Source organism: Staurois parvus, unplaced genomic scaffold, assembly GCF_062004578.1.
Source record: "Staurois parvus isolate SC_StPar_1 unplaced genomic scaffold, SC_StPar_1.0 ptg000267l, whole genome shotgun sequence".
Classification (NCBI taxonomy): Eukaryota; Metazoa; Chordata; class Amphibia; order Anura; family Ranidae; genus Staurois; species Staurois parvus.
In genome coordinates, this window is record NW_028318063.1 from 4,828,370 (window position 1) to 4,855,880 (window position 27,511).

A 27,511-nucleotide genomic window follows, 5' to 3' on the forward strand; every position below is an offset into this window, starting at 1 on the left:
GCTAACTTGCCGACCTCCTCCACTCTTCCTACCACTCCATCCCCCACAGCTATCTCCTCCTGTGCCACCATCCCCTCCCTCCTAGATTGTAAGCTTGAAAGAGCAGGGCCCTCGATCCCCTCATGTTTTGCATTGTATTGGTATTGTTCTGTCACATGTTCTGTCCCCCTTTATAATGTACAGCGCTGAGCGAACTATTGGCGCTTTATAAATACTGTATAATAATAATAATTGCCGCAAATGCAACAATTCTAGCACCATAGCTCACCATTAACTCTAAACTGATGAGCAGTAAAGGCTTTTAGGGTTCATGCACACTAGGAGTTAAAAAGAAAAAAAAAAAAGTAAAAAAAAAACACTGGATAAAAAAACACTTATATTAGCTGTTTTTGTGCTGGCATTCTGCTGGCGTTTAGCAGTGAATAGCGGGTTAAGGAGTAGGTGGCTGCCATGCCCTTAACAACCAATGTCTCAGCTGTGAGCAGGATTCCCCGCCAACCACTGAATGTAAACAAAAGAATGATGGCAAAAAAACTACATGGGTGTCCCCAGCACTAATCCATACCAGGCCTCACTCTTTATCTTCACCATAGCTATCTTATTGATAAACATATAAAGGGAATTTATTTTGGTATAAATTGATTGTTATATATTAACCACTGCAGAAAAAGGGACACTATCTACCAAAAAAACAACACAGTCTATACATAAAAATTAGTAATATCCCACACAAAATTAAGTCTATGTGGCATCAGATTTTGTAATTTAAATATTTAATATACCATTCTTATACAAAGAAACCAAAACATCAATTTTCAGTATCAAATATCATGCAAAGTCTTCTTGTTGTTCTCCCTACATATTGAACGAGCAAATTTTACAGATAATCAAATAAAAGATGCATGTTGCAATATATATCAATAGAATAATCTTCAGCCGGCCATAGATGGAGCAATTTTCTTTCCTGCAACCACGGGTTGCAGGAAAGAAAATTGCTCAATTGCGAATCCCTCCTGCAGGGCCATTGTGTTCTCCCAACGAGGTGGGGGTGGGGTTACGGGCAGCTGTCCCCACCAGAAAAACACAGGGATTACTGCTAGTAGCTATAACAGCCGCTAGCAATAATCGCATGTAAAATCCGACAGGCTGGTTGTACCAAAGTTGATCGACTCTGGTACATTCAGCCTGCCCATACATGGTTTGAAGTTTGGCTGGTCCCTGCTGAACCAACAGTCTACAGCCAGCTTTAAATTCTGTCAGAACTAAAAACTTGTAGAAATGTAATGTTCTGGGGGGGATGAATTCCTCTATCTACCTGGTTTGTGTGGATGGGAAATACGTTTTTTTTGGGGGTTTTTTGGGATCGGCTTGCTGGGTTTGAATGTCCCTCACTTTGTCTTGATAACACTAGTCAGCAAGACAAATCGAGGTATTACACTCCCCAGCAGGGACACAAAAAGCAACAAAAATTTTAAATAAAAATTATGCCTTTACAAACACTGTTGGGGAACTCAAAAGGTGATGGTTTGTTGCATTGGGAAATATTCAGAAAAAGATTGTTTCAGAAGCAAGTATTTTCAATGAGCAAGAATAAAAGCCAAGGTGCATTACACAGGGCAGAACTTCAATTAATTGGACAAATAAAAAAAAAAAAAAAAAGACGTTCCTAAATTACTGTGTAGACAAGAGATTGTTCTATAACATATGTGTCAAATGCTGTCAGATCACATAAAATAAAAATTGATGGGAAATAACAGAAATTGACCACTTTGAAAAGTATAAACATTAAAAGAGAAGTATCACTTTATAAAGGTGGCAAGTTCTGCATTAGCCCATGTAGAGCTAAATTTACTAAGCAAAAGGATCCAAAAAGTCTTGTGTTCACATAACCGACTGAATCATTCTCTTTTGCATAACTGGGGTATTAAAATGGTTAGGTGGGCAAAATAAAGCAAAAACGATGTTCTATGCTACTCATTCAACTTTCTCCTGTGTTCCCAAAATTAACCCATAATAGTATGATGGTGCATCTTATAGAGCATTGTGTACAAAATTAAATAGGATGTGGAGCAAATAATACATGGTTTGTTAAAATATAAGAGGAATTTTGAAGCAAGTAGAGTACAAGATAATGGAATCGATTTATAAACCATGGGTTATATGCCGCTAACTTCAGGTGATTGTAGACTGGCGATAGCTTTCCTGGGTTTGCCCCTAATGTCCCCATATTATTATTATTATTATTATTATTACGAGTTTATATAGCGCCAAAGGGTTTGCTCAGCGCTGTACAATAGGGGGGGACAATACATGGCACAGTACAACAAAGACAGACAGCGTACGAGGGGTAAGAGGGCATATAAGCCCTTCCTCTCTGTTAGGTTGCAGAATTGTTGCCAAGCAATAAACAAAAAACAGATATGTACTGTATTCCAAGATATGGAATTTATAGGCATGTTATTAACTGTATTTTGCAGTAAAGGACATTGGAAGTAAATTACAGACTATGGGCTGTCCCCAAGCAATACTTGCAAGGTTGGCAACAAGATAGCGGAACAGCTGCAATTGGTCCATCAAAGAAAATACAAACTCCAACAGGCCTCAAAACAAACTAACAACAGAAACACCTCACAGCAGGAACAACAGTGGAGACTGAACGCCTAGCAAGCAATGGTTTGGGGAAACACATGAAACAGAATTAAGACAGTGACACTGCTTAAAAATGGAGCATACAACTCTATCTGCTGTACAGGCCCCAGAACCAATTTTTACCGAGACACAGCCTAGTGATGGAAGGAGAGACTTGTTCTTGGATGGACAGGAGCCTAATGAAATAAAAAATGACCACCCAGCTGAGTGGAAGTAGTAGAAGAAGCAGCAAGGGGAATATTCCAATAAGAGTTGAGAGAAAAAAAGATAGGGGGTGCACATGAGGAGACATTGTGTAGAGGACACCTAAGGGGATTACTGGCAAAACGTCTTACCATTCAGCAGACCTGGCAGGAAAAAGGATGAGGTTTCAAGGAAACATCATGAAAAAAGGAGAACACTGTCTCCAGTGCTAATCTATCCCCAAATGGAAGAGGAGTCCAAGAAAGCTTACTGCTGTTGGTGTGGACAGAAAAAGGAGACGTAAATCTTAGGTGGGTCTTTCAAGAAAAAAAATATTGGTTATAGGTTGCACAAGGAGTGCAAAGTGTCAAGAGTTAGAACACAGGTGTATATGTTCAATCAGGATCTACAGGACTCTAAATTAAGTCAACACATACTGTAAATAGAATGAGGGACCAATAAAGATCTCAGGATGAGTTTCTTTTTTTAATTGTAATAATTTGTAATAATCCACTATGTGGAGAGGTTTTCTCAAAAACTACTGAGCAGGAGAAACATCTTCAGCACAAACAGGGATATAAAACAGAGGTATGCAACATAAGGATGGAATGTGCTAACATATGGAATATCCAGGTGGTAAGGGTATTAGGTAATCGCCTCCCCAGGTTGTTCTGAATCAGTAGGTGAATGAGAACAGCTAAGTACGGTAAACAAGAGCCGAATGTGCTGTGGGCCATAAGTGGTTAGGAACCACAAAAGAAACCCCAGGCACAGGGGGATTTAGACCACTTTTGATACAATTTGGCAATGTCGTGCCCAGTATCAGAGTCATAACCAGCAATTTTCAGCCTGCAGGTCTAGAAGGGATGGCAACAATATGGCGCCTATATTTCAAAAGGGATCAAAGTCTTTACCACATAATTACAGACCTGTTCGTTTAACTTCCATAGTTTGGAAGATACTAGAGAGTTTTATGAACGACCACATAGATGGAGTTCTTGCTAGAAGAAACATATTTTAAGTAACAGACATCAGGAAGTCATGAAAGACAGACGTTGTCAAACAAATCTGATTTTTTTTTTATGAGGAGGTAAGCAAAACCTTAGACAAAGGAGTGGCTGTTGAAGTAGCATACTTGGATTTCGCAAAAGCGTTTGAAACAGTTCCCCAAACATGGCTAATATGTAAGGTAAAGTCTACAGGAAAAGAAAAATTAGTTTGTAAATGGAAAGAAAACTGGCTAAAAAGACCATATTCACAGAATAGTGGTTAATGATTCATACTCTGAATGGCCTAGGGTTGTTAGTGGTATACCCCAAAGTCCAGTGTCGGGACCCTTACTTTTAATATATTTATAAATGATATAGGGTCTGGGATTGAAAGTACCATTTCAGTGTTTGCAGATGACGCCCAGCTTTGCAGTGGAATAATGTCCATACAAGATATCTCCAACTTACAAGCTGACCTCATGCACTGTTTAATTGGGAAACTGTAGCAAATGAGGTTGAATGTTAATAAATGCACTTGGGGGCCAAGAATATGCATGCATCATACATACTAGGGGGGAAGAAAACTGGGGAATCAATGTTGGAGAAGGATTTGGGGCTTCTGGTAGATCATAAGCTTAATAATGGCAAAACAAGCAAAATCCTTTCTTGTATTAAAAGAGGTATGAGAGAGAGAGAGAGAGAGAGAGAGAGAGAGAGAGAGAGAGAGAGAGAGAGATCCTTTTACCCCTGTACAAACCATTACTAAAATATCACAGAATACAAGGACACACTCATATCTTGAGAAAAAGAGATTTAACCTCCAAATATGGAAAGGATTTTTCACACTAAGAACTGTGAAAATGTGGAATAGACTCCCTCAAGAGCTGGTTCTGGCCAGCTCAATAGATTGTTTTAGAAAAGGTCTGAATTCTTTCTTAAATGCACATAATATAACTGGATACTAACATTTATAGGTAAAGTTAATCCAGGGAATACAGTATCCGATTGCCTCTTGGGGGATCAGGAAGGATTTTTTTTCCCCATGCTGGAGCAAATTGGGTCTTGCTTTATTGGAGTTTTTTTTTTTTTTGCCTTCCTCTGGATCAACTGTGGGTATAGAATTGTGTAAATTTTTTTTCCCCTTTTATTGGTTGAACTAGATGTCTTCTTTAAACCGGACTATGTAACAAATGTGTGTTGGAGGTAAGGAAAAGTATGATGGTTAAGCAACATCATAACATAAGGTAGTTGGGTTCCAGGTTGTGTAAATAGCCTTCTTGAGCAGAGGGGATTAGAAACCAGCTCCCCAAGAAATAGGAAATACTCCTGTTCTGTCTTCGGGACAATCTGCATAGCAGTAAAAATCCATATCATAAAAGACAATGGGTTATACCTAATAGAAGGTCTCAAGAATTTTATTTCCTCTCTCATGAAACCAGACATATACAAGATTGCCATGCTGATGAGGGTATATGAAGGGAGGTTAATAACAAGATAATATGTGGGGGAAAAAAAAAAAAAAAGACAGTGTGCAGCCTGTAGGGAGTATGGAAAACAGCAACTGTCAGGTTTTGGATGACAGATTTCAGGTGTTTGGAGGACTATAGGCACAAACGCTGAAAGATCCCAAAGGGTTTGAGAACAATGCACACCACGAACACAGTCAATGGAAGTAGTTGTTCACGTCAGTAAGAAAAGATTTGAAGGTAAAAGCAGACAGGAAGCAAATTAATCCACAAAATGATCTCCATGAAGGGGAAGATTTTCTCTGGCATCAGAGATTTTGACACAGATGTAAAAGGAGTCATTACAAGTCTAACTATATATTACACAAATGGCTGTGTCTTCCATTTCACAGTCGTATGGCTACCAAAATAATCATTCCAATTGTGCATAGCATTTTGTAAAGCTTTAAGGACAGAAGTTCCTATGCAGGGGTTGGTAAGTCCTGAAATCTTTTCCTGAGTATAAAAAGAAGACAAACATCGTAGATCTGACATCACTGGACTAATATCCTTTTTTTTTTTTTTTTTTTTAAACAATTGGCTTTTATTCAGAAAGAAAAAGTATGACAAATGAACAAGAATGAGCTACAAGAAAGCATAGCATATTATCATATCATGTAGTACAGTTTACAAATTAGTTTTGGAGCAAACTCAGTAGCATAATCAAAACATTAGGAAGAATTCACATAGGAAAACATTTACAATTTGCAGGTACAATCAAGTCTGATAGAAAGAAAAGTAAGAACAGAGGAAAATGAAAAGCTAGGAAAGAAAGCAAGAAAATAGCACGAGTAAGGACAGATCCATCTCTGCAACAGATGCACAGAATTCACCAGTATGACCCACACGTCCAAAAGAGAAAAAGAGCTATTTGCGCCCATCAGCCCTTTATATCTTTCCGAAAAAGTGAAAGCATACCAACTGGACCACAATTTGTGAAACCTGGGAACCATGTCATCAGTCATAGTCAGTGTCCGTTACAATTCCTGAATAACATTAACCTCTCTTATCCAGTCTTGCATCAAGGGGGTATGAGTGGTCTTCCAATGTCTGGGAACTAAGGACTTAACCGCACTCAAAAAGTGCCGCACCAAGGATCTCTTGTACGATTTCAACGAGCACTCAGAAATATGGAGGAGGCAACATTCAGGAGTTAAGGGCAATGCAGTCTCCATAATAGAGTAGATCAACTCTCAAACTTCATCCCAGAATGGCTTAAGTCATGGACATTGCCACCAGACATGGAACAAGGAGCCCAGAGCGGACTCACAGTGCCAACATTAGTCTGACGTCTGGGGAAACCACCTCTTTAACCTGTCCGGCGTAGCATACCAACGCGTTAACAATTTGTAAGAGGTTTCTTGAGTCCTGGTGCTGATGGAGCAATTGCGAGCAAAAATGCAGGCTTTTCTCCATTTGTCATCGGAGAACTCTGCCTGAAAGGCTGATTCCCAACCTAGCCGAAAATTGTCGTGGGTGACAGAAATATTGTTTTGAAGCCAAGAATAGGCCAAAGAGGTGGTTTTGTCAACGGATTTCCCTTTCAGACATAACATTTCTAGAGTCATAAGAGGTCTGGAGAGGACTACCTTCCATCTGTGGTTAGTCAAGTAATTATGTATTTGAAAATAAGTCCAGTATGGGAGAGACACCTGACCACATATCTCCTGAAGCTCTCCTTTGGACCTAACTCCCCCTCGCTTGAGACAATGAGTTGCAAATAGAGATAGACCCGACTCGTGCACCAGAATCGCTCCACATTCCAACCCATGGGGAAACTCGGGATTATCAGCAATGGGAGTGAGGGGGCCTGGAGCGCTAGCAAAACACTCAATCTTTGCAAAATCATGATACGTATCTAAAGTTGCACCAATTAAGGGATGAGCGATCAGACGCTTCGAATAGGTAAACGGACAACCATGGTGAAAATCTTAAAGAAGCTGAAGTGTAGGAGCTTTCAAGGGAAACCCAATGTTTATGTATGGAATGACAACTCCAGTCTATGATTCTGGTAATTATTATTATTATACAGTATTTATATAGCGCTAAAAGGTTTGCTCAGCGCTGTACATTATAGTGGGGGACAGAACATGAGACAATACAGTAACAAAACAAAACACAAGGGATTCAAGGGCCCTGCTCTTTCGAGCTTAAATTCTAAGAGAATATGAGTAGCATAATCATACTTTGTAAAGTCTGGCAACCCCATACCACTGGAACATTTAATGTGCGTTATTAGTTGAAATCGAATCAATGGTTTTTTATTGGCCCACACAAAGGCTCTCGGAGCCTGTTGTTAATTGCTTAAAAAAGATGGAGGGGAGCCTAATAGGGAGAGCATTCATACAGTACAGTATTCGAGGAAGAATATTCATTTTAATGATCGCTGCTCTGCCAAACCAGAAGAAGGTTTTCGCATGCCAGGTTTTAAGATCGTTCCGAATCTTGCATAATAAGGGGACAAAGTTTTTCTTGTACAAATCCTCCAGACTTGGAGTAAGTCAAATGCCTAAATATTTAAGGGCTAGAGGGACCCACTTGAAAGAGCAATTTCGCTTAATGAGGGCTGAAGAGGAAGAGCTGACAGTTAAATTCAAAGCCTCTGAATAAGTGTAGTTAATTTTCAAATTCGAGAGGAAATGGTAGAAGTCGAATAAGCTCAAAAGGTTAGGCACGGATATGTGGGGTTGAGATATGAAAAATAACAGGTCATCCACGTATGCCGCCGTTTTGTAAGTCTCATTGTTCATGCGAAATCAATGAATCGCCTCATTTTGCTGAACCAGAATGAAGGGTTCAAGGGTGAGGATGAACAGAAGGGGAGACAGAGGGCAACCCTGTCTCGTTCCATTCAGAATATTGATTGTGTCAGAGTGTGCCATTGACCTTCATCTTAGCCGTGGGGTTTTGATGCAGAGCAGCGATCCAATTCAGCATGTTAGGTGCCAGTCCGATATGAGCACACATAGAAAACATGAAGTCCCAAGACACAGGATCGAAGGCCTTCTCCGCATCAGTAGCCCTATATATTAGGTTAAGGGCCTTGACAATATTGTCGAGTGCTTCCCTACCCGGCATGAAACAGACTTCTTCCAGACCAATGATATCAGAGAGATAAGGCCTAAGTCGATTAGCTAATATTTTTGTAGGCAGTTTTATATCAGTGTTGAGTAGGGAAATAGGTCTGTAGCTCGTGCATTCAGCAGGGTCTTTATCTTTTTTGGGGATAACAGTAGTATGTGCAAGAGAGAAAGAAGGGGGTATTGGCTGAGACGTAGTCAGAGAGTTAAAGGTCTGGAGTAGAGGCGTAGTGAGCAAAAAATTAAAGTTCTTATAATTCTGTGATGTCAACCCGTCTGGGCCTGAGCTTTTCCCCGGTTTTAAGCTTTTGATAGCATTAGCCAGTTCCACCTCCCCAATGGGGCATTCTAGCAATTTGACATCTGAGCAGTTTATGTAGGGCAGTTTGATTTTCCTAAGAAAATCCTCAATTAAGTTTTTCACCTTTAAGATCTTTTGGGGTGTGAGTGGGGGGCAAATTATACAGATTGGTGTAATATTGATGGAACAATGACGCAATCACTTTACTATCGTGTTCCAGGGTACCTTTCGAGTTCTTGACCCCATGGATATCTTCATTTAGCTTAGCTTCACGCAAGGCCCTGGCCAAGAAATGCCCTCCTTTATTTGCTCCAACATCACAAATATTAAATGCATGTTTCAGGTATTTGCAAGAACTATATCATAAAGGTCAACATATATCCAAGAATCATTTGCAATCAGTAGAAAGAACCCTTATATAAGTGCAACAATTTCAAACAAATAGCCAATGGCACAAAACTATTAGACCACATGGGCCCTGCTGGCCATTTATAGATAGCAGCCCGACCATCAGGCCATAAGCAATATAAAAGAGCTGCACCAGGCTGATTAAGCACACAACTAATAATTAGGCTACCTATATCAGGCAGTAACACAGGAAGCTAGGATGAACACGCATCCAGGAAGGCCAGACTGCAGTGGTTAGCCGCATGAAAGACCCCCCCAACATGCAAACCCCCAACGCCTCATCCTTCCGGAGGAGGACAGCAAGGTCTTCAAAAGAGAAGAGAGGACAGAGATTGATTAGGCACAGTCAGGTATCAAAATCCTCTCTAGCTCTGTTTGGACTTCAGAGAGGACAACCTGGAGCCCGGACCGGCCTGATTCTGGTGCCTGGTCTTCCTGGACTGTGCTTTGGAAGGGGTTTGTGGAGGCATGCATGCAGTGACAGGCACTGCTGATGGAAGTCGAAATTCCTCATACCATTCAGGAAGTTCCACGTGCGGAAGTGGGAGATCATCACAGAAACCCCGAAGGTCAGCAGGCAGACTGAGAAGAGTCGCTTGTAAGGCAAAATGAAACCGCCATCTGTAAGGAATCCCCTTCTCCTGCAGAACGGCCAGTAGGGGCGTAATGCTCTTCTATTTTTCAGCGTAATAGGGGATGGATCCTGAAAGAGGGCAAGTTCATCACCGTTTAAAAGTAATGAGCTCATTTTGCCGGGCTTTTTTAAGGATTTCTTCTTTCATTGTGAAATCGGCAAAACAGCAAATAATGTCTCTGGGAGGAAAGCCATCCATCCCCCTTGGCCTAAGGGCTCTGTGTGCTCTCTCAAAATCAATGACAGTGTCCACAGGCTACTCTAAAAGATTATTGAAGATGGATTGTAAGGCTGACATGAGCTGTTCAGCAGACACAGATTCAGGGATGCCTCTGGCTCTAATGTTATGCCATCTCCCTCTGTTACCTAGATCTTCTAGGTGGTGATTCACATTAATCAGGTGTGTGGCATGTGTTTCAGAAACTTTCTCCAGCCCAGAGATCGCCCTGTCCCTGTAAGCACCAGCCTTCTGCATGGTTATCAATTGCTCAGAGAGAGATAGGAGATCTTCCTTCAAAATCGGTTAAAGAAGCTGTGAACAATCTCTTCAGATCTGCAGCTGTGTAATCTCAGAATATGTGAGTGGTGGATTGGGGTGAGCGTCTTCTCTTACCCTATCCTCAGATGTTGGTAGAGACTCCTCACTGTGAACCTCCTCGTGCTGCATAGGTGCAATCTTGCTCCCAGCAGGGCTGCTCGTCTGTGTGCCTCTATTCTGGAAAGGATCCTGGATATGTCATGCTGAAGACCCGGAATGCAAGCGGTGTGGGCTTAACGATCCTGCCCATGATCGTCCTGTTGTGTACCGCTTAAATGGCTCAAAAGCTGACTTCACCCTACAGCTCACTCAGTGTGCTGCCATGCGGCTCAATCTCCAAGCCACGCCCCCGATATCCTTATATTATTCTGCTTTTACTAGTAACACTAATGACAGATATTCTGTGGCCCAACAGAAATGGCTCTCACTCAACCTACATATTACAGACCCAGAAGGGTCAAAGATTGAAAAGACTTACAAATCCTCCAAAAGTGTCCTCTAAAAATAGGGTTATCCAATTTAAACTGTTCCACCATAGTCACATTACCCTGTACACCTACATAAAATGGGTGTGCGCTCAGACGCTTTCTGCTTCAGAGGTTGCAGAGAAGTGGCTGAATTCCTCCATTGCCTTTGGACATGCCTAGCTATTCAGGCCCTTTGGTCAGAGATCAACACCTTCATCTCCTCGACCCTGTGCCTGCCTAATATTTCCAACACTAAAAACCGTCTCTTTGGTATTTTTGGAGACCTGTCAATCTCCAAATATGAGCATCTCTTACCACAAATATTATATTTTTATGCTAACAAGACCATCCTATATGCGTAGAAAGATGTCACTGTCCCCACTATACTCATGGCTACAGTTAACAATAGCCTCCCACTTTTTAAACTCATCATTGAGCTTCAGAAGAAGCCCCATTTGTTCGATGCGGTTTGGGACTGCTGGCTTTCTAACCCATTTACTCTTGCCTCTGTTGCTCTCACAGTTACTAAATGTGTCTCCATGCTTTTTATTATGATCTACTGTTTGCTATGACCCATGATATTTGGTGTATCGTCTGTTGCTTTTCTGGTATGTTTTGTTAAGCATTGGGAAATAGCTAAGGGCTTTTTCTCTGTATTAGCTAGATTTTATTTTATTGTATTTACTTTTTTCTAGAAAACTCAATATATATATATATATATATATATATATATATATATATATATAATTGTATGTCTCCAGGAAAAGGAAGCAAGATCAGGTTTTTTTTTACCTTTCTTTTCTTTTAAAAGGTGTCCGTAGACCACCCCATTACCACTATAAGAGTGGACGACCTATTGGCATGAGGAAAGCTTTTTATCAGCTCTAATGGGCTAAGAGAGTGTTTGTTACGACCAGAAGGATCTGCAGTAGATCATGATTACGATTGGGAAGGGCGCATGGGTGAGAACCATGCAGTAGGAGGTAATTCAGAGTGAAGTGTGATTTAGATAGTGAGATATGAAACCTCTGCCATCAGCAGCTGTCTTAATGTATTTATCGAGAAACTTACCAACAGAAGCTTGTTCTCAAAGGGCATACACAACAGGCAATTTTCCGGCACCAGTTCAGTTGTCCAGGTTTTAAGGCATAGGATGCTGCGCATATGCACATAAAGCAAAGACTTTCTGGAAATGCGTTGATTCAGGTTCTCCCATGACATCCACACAAAATATCAACGCCAAAGATTAAAGTTGCAATTTTGAGCAAAGATCTCATCATGAATTTCTGTGGCACATTTAGCCATACTTTGGGCAATCGCTAAGTAGACAGTGGATAGCTGTGGCATAAAGGAGGTTTTAGCCTAGCAACTGAGTCTTTAAAGGAGGGGGTACCCTGAATAGGAATAGTAGTATCAGCATTAAGTGCAAAAAAGGTTATACCCAACCTGACTGATGCAGAGTAGGGAAAAAAAAAAAAACAACTTTCTACAGATGGTCCACTCAGAACATTTGAGAGTATGTGGGGTTTATACCATGCTAGGCGTATCTACCCAGGGAATAGTACGCACAGTAACCAAAATATAGTTATGGGGGAAGGAAATATTTCCTTAAAGAGTAGAGAGAAATCTTGAGGCGCCTTTTGTAGAAAAGCAGCAGTGCATCAGGCAATGCTACTCTTTGTCCAACATGTCATAACCTTTTACAGTTATGTTCAAAATAATAGCAGTCAGACATCACTAACCTGATCAATCACTGTTTTTGGTAGAAATTATATTTCTACATGGCAAATAGTTTACTAGCAGGTGTAGTAGAATAATAGAAATCCAACAGACCCAACAGGCATGACATACATGCTGCTGATTCTGTGTAATTGAATCACTAATTGAAAGGGGCATGTTCAAAATAATAGAAGTGTGGAGTTCTATTAGTGAGGTCATTCATTCTTTGAAAAACAGGTGGCAATTATTGCCCTTATTTAAGGAAGGAAGGCAGCAAATGCTGTACATGCTGCTTACAGTGCATTTCTCTCTGAAATTCTGAGGAAAATGGGTCGTTACAGACATTGTTCAGAAGAACAGCGTACCTTGATTAAAAAGTTAATTGAAGAGTGGAAAACATATAAAGAAGTGCAGAAAATGATAGGCTGCTCAGCTAAAATGATTGCAAATGCTTTAAAATGGCAACCAAAACCTGAAAGACGTGGAAGAAAGCGAAAAACTACCATTCCAATGGATAGAAGAATAACCAAAAAGGCAAGGACTCAGCCAACAATCAGCTCCAGGAAGATCAAAGAAGGTCTAAAGTTACCTGTGAGTACTGTTACAATTATAAGGCGCCTATGTGAAGCCAAGCTATCTGCAAGAAGCCCCCGCAAAGTCCCACTGTTGAAAAAAAGACGTGAAGAGGTTACAATTTGCCAAAGAGCACATTGACTGACCTAAAGAGAAATGGCGCAACATTTTGCGGACTGATGAAAGTAAGATTGTTCTTTTTGGGTCTAGTGGCCGGAGACAGTTTGTCAGACGACCCCCAAACACTGAATTCAAGTCACAGTACATTGTGAAGACAGTGAAGCATGGTTGCGCAAGCATCATGATAAGGGGATGTTTCTCATACTACGGCGTTGGGCCTATTTATTGCATACCAGGGATCATGGATCAGTTTGAATACATCAGAATACTTGAAGAGGTCATGCTGCCTTATGCTGAAGAGGCAATGCCCTTGAAATGGGTGTTCCAACAAGACAACGACCCCAAACACACCAGTACACGTGCAACATCTTGGTTCCAGACCAAGATTGACGTTATGGAGTGGCCAGCCCAATCCCCGGATCTTAATCCAATATAAAACTTGTGAGGTGACATAAAAAAGGCAGTTTCTGAGGCAAAACCAGGAAATAGAGAAGAACTGCGGAATGTAGTCCAATCATCCTGGGCTGGAATATCTGTTCACAGGTGCCAGAAGTTGGTTGACTCCATGCAACACAGATGTACAGCAGTTCTCAGAAACAGTGCTTATACAACTAAATATTAATTAAGTGATTCAAAGGAAAGCAAAATCGTCAAACATTTTTCAGTTTATATAGTGAATGTTTGAGTTTGTAAAGAAGAATACAAACACTGCTATTTTTTTGAACAGTCTAATATTCACTTTTCTTCAATTTTTTTAGAGGAACAACACAAATTTGATATATTTTTCTTCGGAATAGAATGTGTAGTGTTCCCAATGCATTTGTGTGTATGGAAATAAAAGCTATTAGAAGGATTTTGAGCTTTATTCACTTTTTTCAACACACTGCTATTATTTTGAACACAACTGTATATACGTGATTCGCGCACCCGTGGTTTTCACACCACTCCCAGATAGCGTCAGATTGCTCGTCAGTACACCAGTCATCACATTTAACCCCTTGATTGCCAGGAACATGCTCATGCACAATAATCCTCCATTGCTAGTATAGTGTCTGAACGGATCAATATCTTTGATCAGGTCAGCACTATACCAGCGTTCACATTAACATAGCGTCCTCAAAAACGCAGCGTTAGCAGGATCAGCCCCGGCACCTGCGTTTAGCCCCTACGATTACCCCCCCTTCTCCCCCAGCAAGTGCAGTGTCAGTAGGTCACTTGATATATTACACACACAAAACCGCAGTGTTGGCAGAATCAGGCCTGATCTCTGTTAGCACTTGTCAGTAAATTTTGATAACCCTCATATGAAGCAAAATGCCAGTACTAGTGCCACGCTACCTTTTGGTGAACTGGCGAGCACCAGCGGTCTAGTACATCTTGGTCTTTCACATATCTCTTAGATTGTAAGCTCCCAGGATCAGGCCCTCCTAACCCTCTTGTATTGAACTGTATTGTTCTGTATTGTCTCCCATTATATTGTAAAGCACTGAGCAAACTGTTGGCGCTATATAAATCCTGTATAATAATAATACCAGCACTGCAGTATGACTTGGTGATGTGGCGAGTCTCATAAGTCCAGTACAAGCCGGTGCGGTGGCGAGCACAAGTATTGTCCCGCAGCCACCAAGAATTCATTCACAGGCCCATAGAGCTCCTAGTATCCTTCCGGATGTGCTTGCAAATCCCGATTGGCAGCCCAAAATTTCTGCAGCACCCGTACCTCCCCCGTTCACTGCCCATCCCAGGTGGAAATAGAAAATTTAACTACTCCCCTTGATTTTTGGAGCTGTTTTTCACAGAATATCTGTATGCGTTGATTGTGGATCAAAGCAATTTATATGCAAAACATTTTATCATAGCCAACCAAAATTCAAACCTTGCCAGACCAGTCGCATGGAAACTCATTACGGGTTTTCAAATTTACATTTTTTTGGGGCCTAACCCTCAACATGGGCATTACTAAAAGAAATTAATTCCAGTTGTATTGGTCCACAGACCCAATTCATCAAATGCCGTGTTCTCTGCTGCCATGGCCAGGCAAAGATTTGAGAGTATAATGTGTTTTATGCATTTCAACAACACACTCGGTCATCCTCGAGGTAACCCTCAATTTAACCGGCTCCACAAAATTCAGCCCCTCGCAAATCACCTTAGCCAAAAATTTGTAGATTTCTATACTCCCCAGCAAAACATCTGCATTGAGGAGTCCCTCATTAATTTTTCTGGCCGCCTTGCATTCAAACAATTTCTCCCCAGCAAGCATGCCAGATATGGAGTCAAGATGTAAAGACCTGTGAGAGGACAACAGGCTATACTTATAAGTTTCGGATTTACAAGGGAAAAGATAGTCACGAGGAGCCCCCCGGATGCCCAGACTACATGGGGAGCAGTGGCAAGATAGTTTGGGACTTGGTGTCATCCTTTTTCCATATGGGGTACCACTTATACGTGGACAATTTTTATTCAAGCGTGCCACTATTTAGACATTTGTACAATCTTGGAACTGACGCATGTGGCAAGGTGTGACCTAATGTGTGCCCACCATTAGAAGTGGGTGGATGCAGGGCAGTATATTCTAATGGTGGGCATACCACACACTTTCTGGCAGAAATTTCTTCTCTTTTTTTCATTCAGCCCACAGGCTGCATACAAAAAAAAGAACATATACACCCAACAAGGACCAGCGACGTACTGGTACATCACTGGACTTTGAATGGTTATACCAGGATGATGTCTACAGCTGCAGGCATCATCCTGGTATCGTTTTTTTCAGCCGGCGATCGACTTTCATGTAAAAGCAATCCTAGTGGCTAATTAGCTGCAGGATTGCTTTTACAAGCAGCGGGAGACGATGACCCCCTCCCCCGCTGCCTTCTCGGGCAGTCTTGTGCCATTGGGGGAACCTGAGAATGCAGCCGGTGTTTCTGCCAGCTGACCATAGAGCTGATTGGAGACCAGAGTGGTGCCAATCATCTCTATAGTCTAAGAATTCGGAAGCTACGAGCATTTCATCACTTCAGTTTCGCAGGATATAAACAACGCCATTTGTAAATTGGGAAAGCATCTGATCACACCAATTTTGCTTTGATTAGATAATGTAAGGGCAGAGGAGATATCTAGAGTCTGATAGACCCCAGATTTCTCAAAAAAGAATATATGACAATGACCATTAGTAATAAGTTATAGGGGATATCTGCATTCCCTGTGATAGCATTAAAAGTAAAAAAAAAAAAAAAAGAAAGGTACAGTGTAAAAATAATTTAAAAAATCAAAACGACTAAAAAAAAAACAAAACAAAAAAAACCTCGCCCCTACCATGCACGCACACCTGTGTGCACAAGCGTTGACCCTGTGGCGGTATGTAAACAGCGGATGTACCATACATGTGAGGTATCGCCGTGAACTTCAGATCAAGGGCAGTAATTCTAACACTAGACCTCCTCTGTGAATCTAAAATGGTAGCTTTTAAAGGCTTTTAAAGTGTTGCCTATGGATATTAAAAATGTATGCAGTTTGTCGCCATTTCACAGGGCATGCACAGTTTTAAAGCATGTCATGTTTGGTATCTATTTACTCGGCATACCATCATCTTTTATATCTTACCAAATAATTGGCCAATTTATTGTGTTTTTCTGCATTAAAAGTAAAAAAAGTGTATTTTTTTTAAAAAAAAAATGCTTTTGAAAAATCACTGCGCGAGTACTATGTGCCATAAAAAACTGTAGTACCCACCATTTTATTCTCTAAGGTGTCTGCTTTAAAAACATATACAATGTTTCGGGGTTTAAATTAATTTCCTAGCAAAAAATACTGATTTTTTCATGTGAACAAAAAGTGTCAGAGAAGGCTTGATCTTCAGGTGGTTAGAAGAGCGAGTGATGTGTGGCATAAAAATCTAATGCTGAGCATAAAACGCCCCCACCCCCCCAACGACCGCTTTTTGGAAAGTAGACACCCCAAACTATTTGCTGAGAGGCATGTTGAATCAATAGAATTTATTTTTTACCACAAGTTTTTGGAAAATGACAAAAAAATTTATTTATTTTTTTTTTTTTTACACAAAATTGTCATTAAATGATTTATTGGTCACACATGCCATGGGTATATGTGGAATTACTCCCCAAAATACATTCTGCTACTTCTCCTGAGTATGGGGGTACCACATGTGAGAGACGTTTTGGCAGTCTAGCCAAGTACAGGACCCCAAAATCCAATAAACACCTTCAGGCTTTTAAAGGGCTTTATTTCCTCATTACACTTCCTGACTACCTATCACAGTTTCGGAGGCCCTGAAATGCCAGGATAGCACCAAACCCCCCCCCAATGACCCATTTTTGGAAAGTAGACACCCCACGGAATTTGAAAATAAGCATGGTATTTTGCAGATCTCATTTGTTGCCACAAGTTTCTGGAAAATGAAAAAAAAAACCAAAAACATTTTTTCTATTCTTTTTCTATATGTCAAAACCTTGTGAGAAAAAATTAGATCCGCAAAATACTCACCATGCCTCTTTTTAAATTCCTTGGGGTGTCTACTTTCCAGAAAGGGGTCATTTGGGGGGGTTGGTGCTATCCTGGCATGTCAGGGCCTTCGAAACTGTGATAGGTATTGAGGAAGTAACAAACAAGAGATCCCTGCGCTATTGAGCACAGGGATCTCTTGTTTCTTGTATTGTTGGGTCAGTAGCCAGACCTGAACCTTGTAGCTCTCCCCATTGTGTCTTTTTCCCTATGCTAGCATTGTGTCCACAGTAGCATTTGCGTAGGCAGAGTAGGACTGGCCATAGAGGGATTACTTTGACGCAGTTGGCCAGCTTAAGCATGTATTGCAATATGTGTGAACAAAATATCCTTATTTATTGCATAGTTTGCTTGAAAGGGTAAATACCAGTGTGCAGAGGGTCCTCAGAATTTCAGGTATTGAGGAAGTTGTGCACCTTCAGGCTTTCAAAGTGGTCATTAGATTTCAGGCTCCTGTATGTGCCTAGGCTCCCAAAAAGTCCCACACATGTGGTATCCCCATACTCGGCAGAAGTAGCAGAATGTATTTTGGGGTGTAATTCCACATATACCGATGGCTTGTGCGAGAAATAAATCATTTAAAATGACAACTTTGTGTAAAAAAAAAAAGTTTTTGTCATTTTCCAGAAACTTTTGGAAAAAAAGTAAATCATACTTGAACTCAATATACCTCTCAGCAGATAGCTTAGGGTGTCTAGTTTCCGAAAAGGTGTCATTTGGGGGTGTTTGTACTATCCTGGTATTTTAGCACCTCAAGAAATGTGATGAGCAGTCAGAAAGTAAAAGCTGTGTAAATTCCATTATCTATACCATAGTTTGTAGACGCTATAAATTTCACACAAAGCAATATACACTTACTGGCATTTTTTTAACCAAAAACATGTAGCAGAATAAATTTTGGCCTAAATTTATGACAAAATTTTAGTTTTTTTGTTATGACCAAAAGAGGTATACAATAATAAGAAGTTTATTACCTGCTCGACCTCACACAGTCTATATTTTGCAGTGTCCGTGTGGCCTACAATACCTACAATACCTTTGTAGGACCATGCAGGCCCTGCAGATGAGGATTGGCAAGCACAATATAAGGAAGGGCTTTCAGGGATGTAGCCTTTCTAGACACTGTGCCTTCCACCATGTCAAAGATCCTATGAGTCTAAAATTCATAGGTACAGATAAAGTTTATGTGCCATTGGTGTGATAGTAATAGCAAGAGGAATTTGTATGTCTTGAGACATACTGGACTTTTGAGATGTAGACTTAATGCCCATTTAGATTGAATGGGACTTGAATTGTTTTATAAAATTATAGTTAAATATATTTATGTCATAATTTTACTTTGCTGTAGTCCAATTTTATTTTTTAACATGCATTTCTATCTGGATATTGCCCCACAGTATGAGAAAGAGTGCCCCTTCTTATGTGGGTATTTTCTCTCTTACAGCAGGTATTATGGCAACGTGCTTGTAATTTGTAAGTTTGGCCATTAGATGGTGCCAACACTGGTTTCAAAAAGAAAATGGCCACCATCTGATTTTATCAATATCCTGAATTTGATTTTTTCTTTTGTTTTAGTTTATCTTTTAATAAATTTTACCTATTGGTAAACTGTGACCCTTGTCTATATTTAATATTGCTCTTTATCAGCAAAGCATGAAAAGGGAGCCTTTCTAGACATAGCTCAGTTCGGCCTTTATATGGCATCTATGTAAGCCAGTGCTACTCACCAGCCCCTTGATGACTTCTTTTGTGATGAAATGCATAGGGCGGAGCCTAGTGCTGACGTCGCCTACAGCTGATTACCTCAAGCCCACTCGGCTGAGCGAAACATTGTTTCAGGCTTGTCTCTATTTGAATTGTTTTGGGAGTACATTTCATATAATAAACAGTGGCACCGTAATACTAAACTATGGAGTTTCTGTGCTTTCCTTCTTATGTTTAATGTGATTTATTAATTCCGGCTGTGAACACTGTAGTATAAAGGTCCCTGTTTGTATTCCTCAGGGTCCCAGGCAGACCATAAAGTGCAGATAGACCTCTCACTACCAGGGGTTGAGCTATTAACCCCTTCCTACCACTGTCTCTTGGCCCTTTAACAGGATCAAAATACTGGAGGGCAGAGGAGGGCATTTTGGTCATGTGACCACTGTGATTGGGCATCACAAGTCTGCATCAGGAGCTTTCTGTTGCTGTGCTGAGAGCACAGTAAATGGTTTACAAATAGATGCATATATGCAGCTGCTCAGTGTTAAAGCCCACCCACCAAGAGGCTGCATATATGCACGACAGCGGAAAGAGGTTAAGCAGTTTATGGGTCTCTCTGTTGGTAGAACACAGACATGGACACACAGAGGAATAAGTCTTTAATGATCATTCATTGGATTTTTAATAGAAATTTGCTTAATTTCTATTCTTGCGTTTATTTTGAGTTCACGAGATTGATCTCACATTTGAAATTGGTTTCACATTATCACTTGTGTCTCACTGGTTTTGTACTGATAGAAGTTATGTATTTAAAGAGATATCACAACATTTTTTGTTTGTAAAGCTATTGTTTGAGCAGAATTAAAATCAGGGGCAACAGCATCTGGAATAGGTCAGAATATTGTACTGCAATGTCCTTTCTTAATAAAGTTCTTCTTAGAGCTCACGAACATGGACACATTCTCCAGTACAGCGTAAACAAACTAGCATATTTTTGTGCATGCACAAGTATACGTGAGTAGCAGTGCATAGCAGTGCAGGACCACCTGAACCATCTATGTATAGACATAGGGAAGGCTGTACATAGCACCAAGAATGTGGAGTATAATACAACTACATAACATTCTTGATCCACCTTGGCTGGTGGGAACTGTGTGCATGTAGGTATGAGTTGCTGCTAGTTGGCTTCAAATGGAATCTAGACCTATCTCTATAAATTTCTGGAAGGTCCAAAAACCCATTCTCAGAAAACACTGCCCTATATCAGAGATATATAAATGACATTCTTATATGTAAAGCCCCAGTGGAATAGTAGCAATGACTAGTAGCACTTCTTTCCTACATGTAAGCAGGGACATGGAGAGAAGGGTGCTTGCTGCCCCTGGAATTAGACTGTGAAAGTCACAACATAACACAGGAAAGGGAACTGGTTTCTGGCACTAATAGGCTAAAGAGAACCCTCAGGAACAAACATGGCCAGCTTGGTAACCAGTGCAGATGTCACAAAACAAGCTGTATCACTGTCGAACTGAACTCTACAACCAGAGCATGCAGCAAGGTTGGGTTAGGCATTAAGTAGGCCTTGTCTCCTCTGGGTAAAATGCTTTCCATTTTATTTCAGACAATGCAACATGCAATTGAGCAAGAAGGGTGCTTAGGTAGAAGAAACCAAGGGTAAATCTTCCCATAAGGCACAGCAACCTGCCACACTCAAACTGATAGCAGGATACTCACCAGAAGCAGCGTCAGACCAGGGATACAATCGTGGAGGATTGTAGGAAGGTCATCAGGCAAACAATCTGCAAGGAGCACATTGTAACCCAGGGGACATGCTGTTGCCGCCATGGAGGGGGGGGGGTTATGTGAAATCTCCATTAGTAGATGTAAATAGGTATGTGTAATAAATATCATGTAGATCAGTTACCAGTTTTAGCTGTGCAATACAGAAATTCTCTTTAAGTATCAAACTTTGGGAAGTGTGGGAAAGGTTTGGCCTAACTGTAAGCTGACAATGGGGATGTTCTATTAATTACAGGTGTCACTATTGGCTACAAGGCGTGACAGTAGGCAGCAGAGCTGCTCATAAGATTTGGTGCCAGGTTAATTTACCTAGACAATGGGAACTAACGTTTTGCCCACCAGATATCAGCTTCAAAAGGATTCCCTTTTTTAGGGATAAGCGATAAGGGCGGCCTTTCAGTAATACATAACTTGACCGTAGATCTTGTCACACCTGCGCATGGGTAATTTCCCTTCAAAGGGGTTGGGTAATGGCAAGAATGGTATTTGAATGTATTCAATCCTCAAAGAATGCATCAGCTTTGAATAGGTGGATTAGATATGCTGACCAATCGGTACGTCTCCATGTAAGTCTATGGAAGAAAGTTCTATATTAAGCCAGACCCTTGAGGGGAGTAGAAAAGATTTCCTGAGATTACTAGGAGGGACCTCTATGCAATACACCTGGTAAACAAAATGGGATATTTCCCTAGCACTCTATGCATTAGGGTAAAACACCTTCTGGGTGCAGCTCCGCCCAGTCCACCCCTTATACTTACCTGAGTCCCATCTCGATCCAGCAAAGTGCATGAAAGCAGCGGCTCTCCTGGCCCATTGCTTCCTTCTGCTGTCAATCACAGCCACTGCGCCAATGAGGAGAGAGTGGGGGTGGGGCCGAACCACGCTGTGTGTGCGAATGGACAATGTCCATTCACCGGAATGTAGCTCAGGAGCAAGCCTGCTCGAGTGCCCCCATAGCAAGAGGCTTGCTATTGGGGGCACTCAGCAAGGGGGAGGAGCCAGGACTGCTGGCGGGGGACCCAAAACGAAGAGGACCAGGGCTGTTCTGTGGAAAATCATTGCATAGAGAAAGTATAACATGTTTGCTTTTTTTTTTTAATAAATTACAACCTTTAGAATCACTTTTAGGCACCAATCCCAAAACACAGAAAAATCAAAAAAGCAGAGAGGGGACCTATCCACAACCAACTGACCAAATAGAAATGGCTTCGTACTACAAATCTTTGTTTTTGGACCAATACATATATGTTGGTATAAACACATAGTTGCTGTAATTAGGCCACAATAGGTTGATATATGATTGCAGATTACTAATTATATCATGAATTTAATCATTGGCTATTTTTTATTAAAACAAAGTAATTTTATTAAAAAAAAAAAAAAATTATGCACCTTTGTTGAGAAGTTACACGTCAAGTCCCATGCCCATTTTTTGATTTCACTTACTTAAATGTTTTTCGTGGGCTTTGTCTACGGTTTATATATTTATTTCTATGTTAGAGAATTTTTTAAAATTTCTCTGTATACAAATTGTTTTGTTTGAGGCCTTTCTACTATATACCAATAAATAAATGTTTCACTATATACCAATAAATACATTTCAGTTGTTGTGTTGAAGATGTAACCCAAGGGTACGCACTCTCTTTACCAAATTATATTACTAGAGATGTTATACCTTGGCAGTACAGTGATTTTGGGCAACACTGTGTCCTTGGTGAGGTGGAAGCTCACGGAACAGCAGAAGGATGGAGATAGCACATGTGGAATTCCACCACTTCCCGTATGAGCTACCAGGTCCAGTATGGGTAAGGGAAAGCCACTAGGGAAAATGGCAATCAGACCCAAAGTTGTCCTTTAATCTTGAAGTTTTAAACTATAGCGTAGCTAAACCCAAAACCAAAAATGTAATATTGGGAGCTTACCAATCATTTGATTGGTGGCTGCAATCATTTTCTTTTTTCAAGCTTTTATTCCTTTATTTTCAACTGGTGAATTGCAAATAACACCTCCTGACTTAGGTTGGCTACATTCACTCCTCCAGTCTCTACGGAGTTGGGTGCGCACACAAGGAGTCCCAAACCACCCTCTGCAAGTTAAGATCTCTTATGTGTCATATTAACTTGAATTGTTTTTAAATGTTTTTTATTTATGTTTCAGTGCCATGTAGGAAATGTGGGACAGGGGTCTAACTCGAGCACTGCATGTCTGACATTGTGCCGCTAGGTATATTGATGGTACCCTAGCGGCCACAAAATGATTACAGGGGTAAGTTTTGTCATGTATGAACATGATGGTTCAGAGGACTTTGCTTAGCACAACACATTAGACATACCGCTGAGTGAATGCAATTTATTTGTGTGACTGGCACTGTATTGTAATGCAATGTTTTTATACACTGCATTGCAGTACAGGGTGGAATGTACCCCAAGTATTTGTTTTTAGAAATTTTATATATAAAGTATATTTTTTTAAACAAAAATGTGTCATAGCAGTGTTAAAGGAGCATTAAGCAAGCTCCACAAATAGTAGGTTTTTAACATCTTACCGTTGGTACTCTCATACACCACGGGAGGAATAGACTTTGTTATTGGTACTCTCATATCGTGCATAGTATGCGGCTTCTATAGACATGTGCAAATCTGTACAAACAAGTCTTTTTTTCTTTTTTATAAATAATTAAACCCTTTCTGCTAGCTACCAAATTTGGTTACTTGGAAATTATGTACTGTTAGCTTGATGTGAATTACATCTTTTTAGTTTGCACTTTCTAGATTGAACAGCTCACTATTTTCTTTTCTTCCATTTACAAGGACATGACATGGTTGAGCTGCTTAGAACTTATCAGGTCTAGTCACACTCTGCTTTTTAAAATTTGGATCTAAAAGTCCATTTTGGTTGGATCACTTGTTCAAATATATTTATCTTTAAATTATTGTGAATTGTGGGGGTGAGAAGAATTCCAGATTTCTAAAGAGGTTATCGGACACACACATTTTTTTTTTCTAACTTGGATTTGCAGATAACAGATGAGATGGCTGAAGTTAGAGACAGGCTAAAGCTGGCCATAGAGGATCATCTTTTTTTCATTCAGCTAGCGGGCCAAACAAAAAAAAAAAAAAAAAAAAAAAGACCAGATTCCTCCATTCACACACAAGGTGGTTGGATGAATTCCCCCCACTGCCAATGTATTGTAGTCGGTGATTGACAAAAGTTTTTCAGCATTCCCATTCAACAGAAGTCAATACAATGATTAACTTCTATCAAACAGAACAGACCAATACGGATCATTATTCAGCTAGTCCCTACTGAACCAGCAAAACTTTGATCCATCTATAGCCAGCTTAACCCAATCAAAAGCCTGGTTGGTGATCGCATACTTATTTTAGTCAACTGGACAAAGTATGTCTTTAATCATGATATTAGAGTTATTTTTTAGAGTTATTAGAGTATATTTCTTCAAAACTAGTTTGTGGAAATCCCACCTATCAGGGGTACAGAGAAAAAGAAAAAAAAACATTTTAGTAGAGCAAGGAAGGGCTTTAACTTCTGACAAGGTTTTTGTCACTGTCCATGCCTTTCCTATCCAAGAGACAACCAAACCCCATTTCTTGCTTGAATAAAAATGAACAAAAGGAAACTAATATTGTACACAAATCCCCCAAGAATATGGACCCCCTAAAAACAAATGTCCGCACCACTAAAATTGTAAGAAAAGAATCTTTATTATATATTACATGACACTTAACAAATGTACAACACCCCACAGATATAACCCACAGTTTAAAAACATACATAAACCTGCCGAAAAAGGATTATTGCACTAGTCCCTGTATAATGTTACTATGCATCAAAGAAAGCAAATAAGAGCCCTGAATGACACCGACCCAGGGCAGTAATCCATATGCATAATGTGATCATGTAAATCACCAAACATACAAAAAATATATGTACAGATGTGTAGAACGTACAAAAATAAAACCCCCACTCCAACCAATAAACCAATTATAAATAGTGTCTGTAGAAAAAAAAGTTGAAAACATATATACATTATATGCAAAAAAATTCTATATCAAAATAAAAGTAAAAAATATTAAGCCTGCAAAAAAAGAAAAAAAAATGGTAGACAGCTTTACATTTATCACAACAAATTTTCCATACAAATTTTGTGGTACGTCATTTGTTTTAGGGGAAACCTTTTCTTGTGAGGTTGGACATCATGGGGCAAAAAGTTACAGAAAATCTCCCCATTTGGGTCACAGAAAGAAAAAAAAACCTGACAGTTTTAAGTTTTCAACTCTGTATATCAAGTTTTGTATTTGGCCTACCAGCAAAAATGACAACTGCTTCCCCTTTCAATTAATGCAGCAGCAGCTCTTCTTTTAAATAAAGATTTTTATATATATATATATATATATATATATATATATATATATATATATATATATAAAAAGTTGCTGCACACAATAAAAGGAAACTGCATTAAAAATGCACAGAACATCTGGAGGTGTACAAGGATATCTAGTTCAGTATGTGATACCCCTTGGGTCAAAATTTAGTTGGACTAACGGGTAAAAAAAACACAAGGGTAAGGAATTTCAGAGTAAGGCATATCAGTGGAGAGGAAGAAGGTCTGGGTTGTGGGAAGGGGGTGTTGAGGGTAAATGGGTAAGGAGGTCAATAAAGGATGAGGGGAGATATGAGGGGAGGAAGTTATGGCTACAGACAAAAATAATTACACAACAGTGGGAGTGGTATTCATCTGACAACAGCTCTTAAAATGGTATTAAACCCAAAAGCAAACATTATATTGCAGCTTACCAATTCTTAGATGTCGTGTCTGCATTAGTTTCCTTTATTTTTACCTGGTGATCCAGACAGTTAAGTTTTTTTTCAACAGAGCAAGCTGTCCTGCAAATGTAGCAGTTAGAGCATTGAGACAAACTACCTCCAAGAGCGGTGCTTATAATGGTCAGTTTTTATGAAAACCTTTTCCCCAAAATAAAACAAAAAAAAAAAAAAAAAAACTTGTGAGCTGCCTTCAAATTGTTAAGTCATCTAAAGCTGGCTATAGATGGCTCTGTTTTTTTTTTCCATTCACCCAGGAAGCTGGATAAAAAAAAAAAAAAAAATGTCCTTGTCCACACATTCAAGGTGGATGCGGGAATCCTCCCCAGCTGTCAGAGTACACTGATCAGCACTGCCCCAGATTGGCTGCATGTGCTGATCGAAGCAAAATTTTCCAACAAGCCCATTCATGAGAAGTCGATTGTTAGGTCAATTTCTCATGAAGGGAAATGGCCATAGATTTATCAAAATTCATCCAGTCTCTGCTGAACCGGTCGAATTTTTTATTCCTCTATTGCCAGCTTAAACCCTAAAACCTGCTAGTCCATCTAACAATTCCACCCGCCCCCCTCCTTCCCTTCAGATTAACAATGCTGATGACCAATGACCAACGATGCCTCTGTGCTCCTTCATCAAGAGTGTAAGCACCCTAATAAAGCATATGTGTTAGTGGCAGGATCACCAGGTAAAAACAGGGAATAGCCTATAAAAAGAAAACAAACACAGCCGCCACATTTAAGGATTTTTAAGCTGTAATATATTACATTTCTAGTTTTGGGTTTAATACCACTTCAATATGCAATGCAAAACAAAATGTCCAACTAACAGCTCAAGCCCTACAGGTATCGTGACAAACTGGGCATATCTGAAACTTATGGTTGAGCCCCACAGGTAAAACCCAGTACAGACAGAATTGCCTAGACCATTGTTCAGGTTTAAAACTGGTGCTATACTATCTAAAAAACAGTACAGTTGGAGGTTCTGTAATCGGTTAACAAATATCTATTGTCACCTGTGAAAGGCATAGCCCACTTGATATATGACTTTGAAAAATAAATACTTACTGTAGCAACTTTCACATGCCCGACCTGCCCCCACAGTTGGGCTTTGTACCACTGTTCCATTTACTACAGCTGGCTTAATGTTATTTGCATTAATCTGGTTTGGGTTTGGTTTGTTACTATGGGAAAAAAGAAAAAAAAAAAAACACAGAAAATTAGTCCCTTTCTATAATGCTTAAATTGTTACCAAACTCACATCATAAAAAATGATTCAGTAAATTCTGTATTACATGCTGTTCATACTCAGTCACTGAGATTAATTTTCTGCATTCTGAAAAAAAACCTGGTTGATCCTGCTGTTCTCTATCTCCCCCTTCAGAATGCAGCTGTGGATTTTACAGAGCACTGTTGGAAGCTTTGCACATGCTCAGTATTCAGTTACTTTCTCTGCAGAGTATTTCTTCCCCATCACAT

The 27,511-nt window shown here is 40.0% G+C and overlaps 1 protein-coding gene across 9 annotated transcripts in view; it reads right to left on the bottom strand.

The window, feature by feature from the left end:
• The window catches only part of MTA1 (metastasis associated 1), a 388,726-nt gene that overhangs the window by 190,369 nt on the left and 170,846 nt on the right, over positions 1–27,511 (bottom strand). For all 9 annotated transcript variants that reach the window (XM_089681495.1, XM_089681494.1, XM_089681493.1 and 6 more), the window contains exon 12: positions 27,101–27,216. In XM_089681495.1, coding sequence (XP_089537621.1) covers positions 27,101–27,216 — 116 coding nt within the window. The remainder of the gene's footprint in view (positions 1–27,100; positions 27,217–27,511) is intronic.